Source organism: Heteronotia binoei, chromosome 1 (genome assembly GCF_032191835.1).
Source record: "Heteronotia binoei isolate CCM8104 ecotype False Entrance Well chromosome 1, APGP_CSIRO_Hbin_v1, whole genome shotgun sequence".
NCBI classification, from domain to species: Eukaryota; Metazoa; Chordata; class Lepidosauria; order Squamata; family Gekkonidae; genus Heteronotia; species Heteronotia binoei.
The window spans coordinates 10,398,145-10,408,678 of record NC_083223.1 but is presented as its reverse complement, the minus strand read 5'-3'; the positions used below and the strand labels follow the sequence as shown (position 1 = coordinate 10,408,678).

The 10,534-nt window shown below is 51.5% G+C and overlaps 1 protein-coding gene across 1 annotated transcript in view; it reads left to right on the top strand.

Moving 5' to 3' along the window:
* Positions 1-865: 865 nt before the first annotated feature.
* Positions 866-10,534, top strand: part of PCSK2 (proprotein convertase subtilisin/kexin type 2) — a 209,331-nt gene continuing 199,662 nt past the window's right edge. Inside the window, 1 exon segment of the mRNA XM_060230741.1 lies at positions 866-1,110. Within this exon segment, the coding sequence (XP_060086724.1) occupies positions 925-1,110 (186 nt within the window). The 5' untranslated portion in view covers positions 866-924.

Here is a 10,534-nt window from a genome sequence, read left to right as displayed (position 1 = left end):
CACTTCCCCTCTCGGAGCTTTCCCCTTTTCGCCATGGGGGGAAATGGGGGAGCTCTCCAGAGTGCTGATCGAGCAAGGTGTGGAGGGAGAGCGCCTCTCCGCCTTGCCTTTGGGACACATAGAGAAGCTCTCCAGAGTGCTGACCCAGCAAGGGTCGGAAGGAGAGCGCCTCTCCGCCTCCTTTCTCGGGCTTTCCTCTTTTCGCCATTGGAAGACATGGAAAAGCTCTCCAGGGTGGTGACCCAGCAAGGGTCGGAAGGAGAGCGCCTCTCCGCCTCCTTTCTCGGGCTTTCCTCTTTTCGCCATTGGAAGACATGGAGGAGCTCTCCAGGGTGCTGATCGAGCGACGTGTGGAAGGAGAGCGCCTGTCCGCCGCGCCATTGGGAGATGTGGAGGAGCTCTCCAGGGTTCTGAAATCAGAAAGAGGCGGCCGCCGGCGGGGCTGGCCTCTCGGCTCCGGCGTGCAACTCCCGCCCAGCCCCAAGCCCTCCCGAGCGCGTCCGACGTCGAGGCGGAGGGAGGGATCGCACACCCGCTCGCTCGGGAAGGGATTGGCGGCCGGGCCGTCTCCCTCTCCCCCCCTCCCCCGCCCTGGGTTGGTGCTGGGCTCTGAGCCGCCGCTGTTATTATAGATGAGGAGGAGCCGAAAGGGGGAGGGAGGAAAGAAAAAATGCAGAGCCGGCATCACGCTCGCAACCGACACACACACACCCCGAGCAGAACAATTCCAGGAGGCTGCAACCTACCGGATTTCCCTCTTTTCCCGGGCAGGCAGCGGCTGAAGCGGAGCAGCACTCCTTGATCGGTTGCCACATTGCTGGGACTCCCTCCTCCCCTCCCTGCCTGCCTCCAGCCATTCCATCTGGGCTTTCCTCCCCAGCCCAACGGAGTGCTCCCCGGGCATCCTCCCAGCCCAACGGAGTCATGAAGGCGGACCCCGCTCCGTCCTGGAAGCCCGCCGCTGGCCTCTTCTTCTTGGGGCTACTTGGCTTCGCTCTTGCCTCGGAAAGAGCCATCTACACGAATCATTTTTGGGTGGAGGTCGGCAAAGGGGGAGAAGCCGAGGCAAAGCGACTGGCTGCGGAATATGGCTATAGCGGGGTCAGGAAGGTAAGGTCCTCTCTTCCCGGCTGGTTGGTTGGTTGGTTTTCTGAACCATCCTGACAATTGGGTTGTTGTTGGGGGTTTTTTTGCATGGTCTCGGTGGACCGGTCTTGCAAAGTTGGGGACGTCTGTGTGCATGTATTTGGCAGCGGGGAAAAGGCTTTGGACCGGAGTTCTTCGGAAACTTACCTGTGGTTGAGTACCCCTGACGCCAGAATTCCCTTTAGAAGGATGGTTTCGAATAAGGGGATTTGCCAAGCCACACTGTATCAGTCCAGTCCAGCCTACACACTGCTCTGGTATCAAGTTAGAAGGTTCCCATGATTGCTTTTAATGCGCCTTAGGTGTTTCTAAGGTGCTTGGACCTGGAGGCCCAGACTAACCTGATCTTGTCAGATCTTGGAAGCTTAGCAGGGTCAGCCCCTGTTAGTATTTGGATGGGAGAACACCAAGGAAGTCCAGGGTTGCTATGCAGAGGCAAGCAATGGCAAACCACCTCTGAACATCTCTTGCCTTGTCCTGGATGGCCCAAGCTAGCCCAGTGTCATCCAGTCTCAGAAGCTAAGCAGGTTTAGCCCTGGTTAGTGCTTGGATGGGAGACCACCAAGGAAGTCCAGGGTTGCTACGCAGAGGCAAGCAATGGCCAACCACCTCTGAACATCTCTTGCCTTGTCCTGGATGGCCCAGGCTAGCCCAGTGTCATCCAGTCTCAGAAGCTAAGCAGGTTCAGCCCTGGTTAGTGCTTGGATGGGAGACCACCAAGGAAGTCCAGGGTTGCTACGCAGAGGCAGGCAAGGGCCAACCACCTCTGCCCTGACTTGGATGGCCCAGGCTAGCCCAGTCTCATCAGATCTCAGAAGCTAAGCAGGGTCAGCCACTGTTAGTATTTGGATGGGAGAACACTAAGGAAGTCCAGGGTTGCTATGCAGAGGCAGGCAAGGGCAAACCACCTCTGTCCTGGCCTGGACGGCCCAGGCAAGCTCGATCTGATGAGCTCTAGGAAGCCAAGCAGGGATGGCCCTGGTTATTATTTAGATGGGAGACCATCACAGAATTTCCAGGGTTGCTGAGCAGAGGCAGGCAATGGCAAACCACCTCTGCCCTGACCTGGAAGACCCAGGCTGGCCCAATCTCATCAGATCTCAGAAGCTAAGCAGGGTCGGCCCTGGTTAGGACTTGGAGGGTAGTCCACCAAGGAAGCCCAGGGTTGCTACGCAGAGGTAGGAGGTGGCAAGCTGCCTCTGCCCTGATCTGGATGGCCCAGGCTAGTCCAATCGCAAGAGATCTCAGAAGCTAAGCAGGGTCATGCTTGGATAGGAAATCAACAAGGAAGTCCAGGGGCTGCTACGCAGAGGCAGGCAATGGCAAACCACCTCTGCCCTGACCTGGAAGACCCAGGCTAGCCCGATCTCACCAGATCTCAGAAGCTAAGCAGGGTCGGTCCTGGTTAGTACTTGGAGGGGAGACCACCGAGGACGTCCAGGGTTTCTGCACAGAGGCAGGCAACGGCAAACCACTGCTGAAGGTCTCTTGCCTTGAAAACCGTACAGGGTCACCATCAATGTTCCCTCTCAGCTGCAGAGCCTTGTGAACAAAAAAAAATCTACTTTGTGAGCTACTGGTATTAAAGTTGTGAGCTGCTGCATAAAATGATTGCGCTCTGGGGGGTGGGGGGTGGTCATCCTTCCTGAGCGAAGGCAAAAATGTGTGAGCTGGAGGCTAAACATCTGTGAGCTAGCTCACGCTGACTCAGCTTAGGGGGAACACCGGTCACAAATCAAAAAAAAGGAATGGCATCTTCATCCTGCCCTCCTTAGCCTGGCTGCCCTTCCCCCTTCTGATCTCCTACCTGCCCGGTCTCTTTGGTGTTGCGTGCACCGGGCCTGTGATGTCATAGAGAGCTTGTGTTGCCGGGGAGTGTCATTAGCTTAGTTGCCTTTTAAAAAAAATCCACTATAACCTGGGTCTACTTGGACCTGGTTGGCCCAGGCTAGCTCAGTCTCATCAGATCTGGGAAGCTAAACAAGGTCAGCCCTGGTGAGGACTTGGATGGGAGACCACCAAGGAGGACCAGGGTGGCTGTGCAGAGGCAAGCGATAGCACACCACCTCTGCCCTAGACCAACTTGATCTTGTCACCTCTAGGAAGTCAAACAAGGTTGGCCCCGGTTAGTACTTGGAGGGGAGACCGCCAAGGAAATCCAGGGTCGCTATACAGAGGCAGACAATAGCAAACCGCTTGGACACATGTAGCTGCCAATCAGACTCTTGGTCCATCGAAGGCAGTCTTGTCTGCTCAGACTGGCCGCCGCTCTCCGGAGTCTCAGGCAGAAGTCTTTCCCATCACCTATGGCCTGGTCCTTTCCATTGGAGATGCCGAGGATCGAACCTGGGACCTTCCGTGTGCTAAGCAGGTGCCCTGACACTTAGCCACGGCCACTTCCAAAGGTCTCTTTCCGAGAAAACCCTGTGGGGCCGGCAAAAGGCAGCTGCAACTGGATGTACAGAAAGCAAATTCCTCACTGTCAACACAGGCTGACCTTCAAGGAGTCAGAGCAGCGATGTTTGGATACCAAGGTGTTCCTTCCACCTGCTTAGTTGGCAGTGGCGGACTGGTCAGGGTGTCAGCTTGCCCGATGGCAAGTGGGCCCCTGATGAAGTGCCCCCCCTTAAACATTAGACGGTAAGTTAAAAATGTTAATAACCTTTTAGTAGCTTGAAAATATAATAGAAGTTCCAGTATTATTAAAGGTAAAAGTAGTCCCCTGTGTAAGCACCAGTCGTTTCCGACACTGCGGTGACGTTGCTTTCACAACGTTTTCACGGCAGACTTTTTACAGGGTGGTTTGCCATTGCCTTCCCCAGCCATCTATACTCCCCCTCCCCCAGCAAGCTGGGTACTCCTTTGACCAACCTCGGAAGGATGGAAGGCTGAGTCAACCTGGAGCTGGCTACCGGAACCAGCTTCCGCTGGGATCGAACTCAGGTCGTGAGCAGAGGGCTCGGACTGCAGTACTGCAGCTTTACCACTCCGCGCCATGGGGCTCTTTTTACCAGTATTATTACTGTAATGCAAGTAAAATTTAGGGTTGCCAGTCTCCAGGTGGGGCCTGGGGGTCTCCTGCTTTTACATACATATATGTATGTATGTATGTATGTATGTATGTATGTATGTATATATATATGAGTGTGTATGTGTGTATATATATATAATTTTTAATTTATATCCTGCCCTCCCCACCGAAACAGGTTCAGGGCGGCTGTATATGTATATGTATATGTGTGTGTGTGTGTGTGTGTGTGTGTGTGTGTGTGTGTATATATATATATATATATATATATATATATATATATATATATATATATATATATATATGTTTGTGTGTGTGTGTATATATATGTGTGTGTGTGTGTATATATATACAACACACTAATAAGAGAAGCCATGTTGGATCAGGCCAATGGCCCATCCAGTCCAACACTCTGTGTCACACAGTGGCCAATTTTTTTTTTATACACACACACACACACACACACACTGTGGCTAATAGCCACTGATGGACCTCTGCTCCATATTTTTATCTAAACCCCTCTTGAAGGTGGCTATGCTTGCAGCCGTCACCACCTCCTGTGGCAGTGAATTCCACATGTTAATCACCCTTTGGGTGAAGAAGGACTTCCTTTTATCCGTTTTTAATATTACACACACGCGCGCACATATATATATATCGCAAAAGTTTTAATTGTTCCTTTTGTCCACGTGTATTTTTTGAAAACGTTATTTATTTCTCACAAACATGAAACGATAGCCTTATAGTTGTGGGTGGACCCCCTATGTCTCCTGACGAGAGATATTTTTAGACCCAGTCTGCCACTGTTGGTTGGGTACCTATTAGCTGATGGTGGAATGGAGCTGACTTAACTTTCCTGTAGAAGCTATTCTGAGGGTCAGGGGGGGGGGGGGTGGACTTGAAGGGTCTGTCTCCTCAAGATCCTTATGAAGACCGCACCTAGGGATCACATGGCCACTTTATAGCCTTCAAGTCTTGTTTCAAAGGAGTTCTATAAAGGGAAGCTTTTGCCTTCCATGTCAATGGAAAGGGATGTTTTGGCTGCTGTGGCACCTGGGTACCACCCCGGTATCTCCAGCTAGGACTGTCCTTTCTAAGTGGAACAGGGGGGGATTCTAAAGCAAGGGAAAACTGCCGGATGAATATGCCGACTGCTCATTAATAATGGAGCCCTGAGTATGGGGGTTCTCCGATTTCTTCCTCTCTTACCAGTTTGGTGTAGTGGTGTGTGCGGACTCTTATTTGGGAGAACCGGGTTTGATTCCCCCACTCCTCCACTTGCACCTGCTGGAATGGCCTTGGGCCAGCCATAGCTCTCGCAGGGGTTGTCCTTGAAAGGGCAGCTGCTGTGAGAGCCCTCTCCAGCCCCACCCACCTCACAGGGTGTCTGTTGTGGGGGAGGAAGGGAAAGGAGATTGTAGGCTGCTCTGAGCCTCTGTCCTTGAAAGGGCAGCTGCTGGGAGAGCTCTCTCAGCCCCATCCACCTCACAGGGTGTCTGTTGTGGGGGAGGTTAAGGGAAAGGAGATTGTGAGCCGCTCTGAGACTCTTCGGAGTGGAGGGCGGGATATAAATCCAATATCTTCATCTACCTCACAGGGTGTCTATTGTGGGGGAGGAAGGGAAAGGAGATTGTGACCACTCTGAGATTCGGAGTGGAGGGCGGGATATAAATCCAATATCTTCATCTACCTCACAGGGTGTCTGTTGTGGGGGAGGAAGGGAAAGGAGATTGTGAGCCGCTCTGAGACTCTTCGGAGTGGAGGGCGGGATATAAATCCAATATCTTCATCTACCTCACAGGGTGTCTGTTGTGGGGGAGGAAGGGAAAGGAGATTGTGAGCCGCTCTGAGACTCTTCGGAGTGGAGGGCAGGATATAAATCCAATATCATCTTCTTCTTGATTCGAGAGGGCTATTTGGGTCCAATGTTCCCTCTAAGGTGCAGAGTCTTGTGAGCAAAAATTCTACTTTGTGAGCTCCTGGCATTAAAATTGTGAGCTCCTGCATCAATCAGTGGGCTCTGGGGTCATCCTTCCTGATCGGAGACAAAAATGCGTGGCCTGGAGGCTAAAGATCTGTGAGCCAGCTTGCACTCACTCAGCTGAGAGGGAACACTGTTTGGGTCCCAACTTCGCTGTCGATTTCAGCGATCCGCTCCGAGCAGTCTGTTTGGTTTTAGGAAAGGCACCAGGCCGGCAGGGCTCTTGCAAAGTCCTGGGCAGAAGGCAGCAAGTCCTCTTAGAAAGGTTGGCACAGAGTGAGAGGCTGTCACCGTTGCCGCTCTTTGTCTCTCCTCTGCCTCCCCCTTCCCCCCCCCCCAGCAGTTATGCAAGAGGAATCTGATCCAACTTTTCATCGGGAATTGGAGCCAGCCCCTCCAAATACGGCATATTTTGGAAGGAGACGGTGTTAGAGGAAGATCACACTGTGCTTTTTTTTTCGGGGGGGGGGGGGGGCACAGAGTCCAGTTGTCTCAACTTGGCAGGGGGTTCTTTAGAAAAAAATGAAGGCAAAACAAATGACTGGTCTGGCTTCCTTCCATCGCTGTCTGATCCTGAGCCATTTGGGGGAAGGCTGAAAGTCTCCTGTTAGACCAGGGGTGGCCAAATTGTGGCTCGGGAGCCACACATGGCTCTTCCGCACATCTTCTGTGGCTCTTGAAGCCTCCACTGTCCCGTTGGCTGGCTTGGAGAAGGCATTTCTCTCTTTCAATCATTTCTCCAAGCCAAGCCAACTAGTGGCTTGGAAAATGCCATTTACAGTAAAAGTTGCTTTCTTTCCCCCTCTCCTTTCACATCTATTTTCCTTCCTTCCTTCCTTCCTTCCTTCCTTCCTTCCTTCCTTCCTTCCTTCCTTCCTTCCTTCCTTCCTTCCTTCCTTCCTTCCTTCCTTCCTTCCTTCCTTCCTTCCTTCCTTCCTTCCTCCCTCCCTCCCTCCCTTCCTCCCTCCCTCCCTTCCTTCTTCCTTCCCTCCCTCCCTCCCTCCCTCCCTTCCTTCCTTCCTTCCTTCCTTCCTTCCTTCCTTCCTTCCTTCCTTCCTTCCTTCCTTCCTCTCTCCCTCCCTTCTTTCCTTCCCTCTCTCACACATCTGATGTTCATGTCTTGCGGCTCTCAAACAACTAATGTTCATTCTATGTGGTTCTTACATTAAGCAAGTCTGGCCATCACTGTGTTAGACAGTGATCTGGTTGCATTAGAAGGGGCTTTTTGGAGGGGTTCTGGAGGACAAGTTTCTTGGTGTGGAACTCCTTGTTGAGGACAGACTGGCCAATATCTCACCTTTTCCCTTTGTCTCTTGATATGAGGACGTGGTTTCTATACAGGAGCTCACTGGGAGGAGGGGGTACCGGTATTGGTGGAAAGTGTCATCAAGGTCTTAAGGGAGGGACCATGGCTCAGTGGTAGAGCATCTGCTTGGTAAGCAGAAGGTCCCAGGTTCAATCCCTGGCATCTCCAACTAAAAAGGGTCCAGTGAAAAACCTCAGCTTGAGACCCTGGAGAGTCACTGCCAGTCTGAGTAGATGATACTGACTTTGATGGACCCAGGGTCTGATTCAGTAGAAGGCAGCTTCGTATATAAAGTGCGGATTACTTATGGTGATCCCATAGTTTTTTCAAGGCGAAGAGACGGACAGAGGTGGTTTGCCGTTGCCTGCCTCTGCATGAGAACCCCTGGAAGTTCTTTTGCGGTCTCCCACCTGAGTCCTAACGAAGGCCGACCCTGATTGGTTTCTGAGATGTAATGAGTTCTGATTATCTTGGGCCATCCAGGTCTGGGAAGAGGTGGTTTGACATTGCCTTCCTTTGTGTAACCACCCAGTCTGGTGTAGTGGTTAAGTGTGTGTACTCTTACCTGGGAGAACCAGGTTTGATTCCCCACTCCTCCACTTGCAGCTGCTGGAATGGCCTTGGGTCAGCCATAGCTACCGCAGGAGTTGTCTTTGAAAAGGCAGCTGCTGTGAGAGCTCTCTCAGCCCCACCCACCTCACAGGGTGTCTGTTGTGGGAGAAGGAGATAAAAAAGATTGCAAGTCGCTCTGAGACTCTGATTTAGAGAGAAGGGCAGAGTATAAATCTTTCTTCTTCTTGAGCCAGTGTAGTATAGTGATTAAGTGCGTGGACTCTTATCTGGGAGAACCGGGTTTGATTCCCCACTCCTCCACTCTGATTCAGAGAGAAGGGTGGGGTACAAATATACGGTCTTCTTCTTCTGCAGTTCTTTGGTGGTCTCCCATCCAAGTAGTAACCAGGGCTGACCCTACTTAGCTTCCAAGATCTGATGAGACGAGGCTAGACAGGGCCATCCCGCTCAGGGAGGGGAAACAAGGGTACAGAATTCACAGCAACCTGGTGTCCTGGGCAGGGGTCATTTTGTAGAAAAAGAGATGCCAGAGCTCATTAGCACAACTCATTAGCCACAGCATACTGTTGGAACCCTCTGTGTGGGGCAATGATGCTCTGTCTTCTTGGTGCTTGGGGGGCCACAGTGGAAGGGCTTCTAGTGACCTGGCCCCACTGATGGACCTCCTGGTGGCACCTGGGTTTTTTGGCCACTGTGTGACACAGAGTGTTGGACTGGATGGGCCACTGACCTGATCCAACATGGCTTCTCTTATGTGACACAGAGTGTTGAACTGGATGGGCCATGGGCCTGATCCAACATGGCGTCTCTTATGTTCTTATGTGACACAGTGTTGGACTGGATGGGCCACTGGCCTGATCCAACATGGCTTCTCTTATGTGACACAGAGTGTTGGACTGGATGGGCCACTGGCCTGATCCAACATGGCTTCTCTTATGTGACACAGAGTGTTGGACTGGATGGGCCATGGGCCTGATCCAACATGGCTTCTCTTATGTTCTTATGTGACACAGTGTTGGACTGGATGGGCCATTGGCCTGATCCAACATGGCTTCTCTTATGTTCTTATGTGACACAGAGTGTTGGACTGGATGGACCATTGGCCTGATCCAACATGGCTCCTCTTATGTTCTTAATTCTTTTGCATACACCACAAACCCCTGACATCACCGGAAAGTGTACTGAATTACATCCGCTCAGCATCTACCTTCAAATGCTTCTTGAGTTATAATTGTCATCATCAAACCTTACTCCCATCATCTTTCTTAAATGACTTTCTCCCATGTGGCCACAGTGGCATGAGGAAGATTTACATCTGTCTGCTTTATAAGTTTTGGTTATTTCCCCCATTTTTTTGTGCAGGTGAAATATTAGAAAGTTTGTCAAATCTTAGAGTTCATCAACATTCTCACAGGGGGTTTGAGCAATGGAGCCCAGAAGCAAGTATTTTGGGTGGGGGGTGGGTAAGAAAGAAAGAGCACAATAAAATTTAGAGGTTCCGGAACTTTGTTCCTGTGAGCTCCTGCCCAAAATGAGGCTTGGTCCTCTGTGTGTGTGTTTGTGTGTCCATAGAGCTGTTGAGGTCATGTGATTATCTTTCCTACCCCATTTAGGTTGGATCTGGTTGGTGTGGGGTAAGGACCCAGAGGAATCTCCATCTGGGGCCCCATGTGGCTGCTGTTTTGGCTGGTTTGTGTGTGTGTGTGTACATTTCTCTGGGTGGTCTTTTCCTTCATTGTTGCCTTTTAAGTGAATGAAACGGACTGTTAAGATTTGGGGTGGCTGCAAAATGCTGAGAACCGAACAGGAAGCGATGCGGCTGGAGTATTTCTGTCGAGAATCCTAGAGACGGAAACTGTCCTCTGCTTAAGGGACCAGGTTATGCCAAGGGGTGGCTGCTATAAAGCACCTAACCTGAACCAACGTCCAACACCCGCCTTTTCCGTTTGCCTTGCTGCAAGGAGTTGGAAGCCCAAGTTCATTTCCTTCAATTGTTACCAGGGATTTCTTATCTGGGCTTCCCTTCCTCTCAGTGGAGGAAACGGGGCTTGTTTTGGCCTAGAAGTTAACCATTTCAGATCAAAAGAACTACCAGCTGCCAGAGATGTCTACTGAGTCCACAGGGATGGGTCTGTACCGGGCTTGCCAAACCTCCAGCTCATGGCTGGAAATGCCTGGGAACACAACTGATCTCCAGGTGGCAGGTGGCGACCCTGAACTCTGCACACCAGCCTCGATCGTTTCCTCGTTTACTTGGAAGTAAGTCACAGACTCGCAGGCGCGGCAGACTTGTGCTCTCAGTAAGAGTCCATAGGATTGCGGCACAACCCTAAAGAAGCTAAAGAAGTGGCCAGTGGCTCATGAGAGCCACAAATTGTGTTAGTCTTGAAGATTCTACTGGACACACTCTATTCTACTGCTAAAGGCAGACTAACATGGCTACCCAGGCCTTGAATTCAGCGGGAACTCACAGGAGCACAGCTCCTGAACCTTTCTGAGG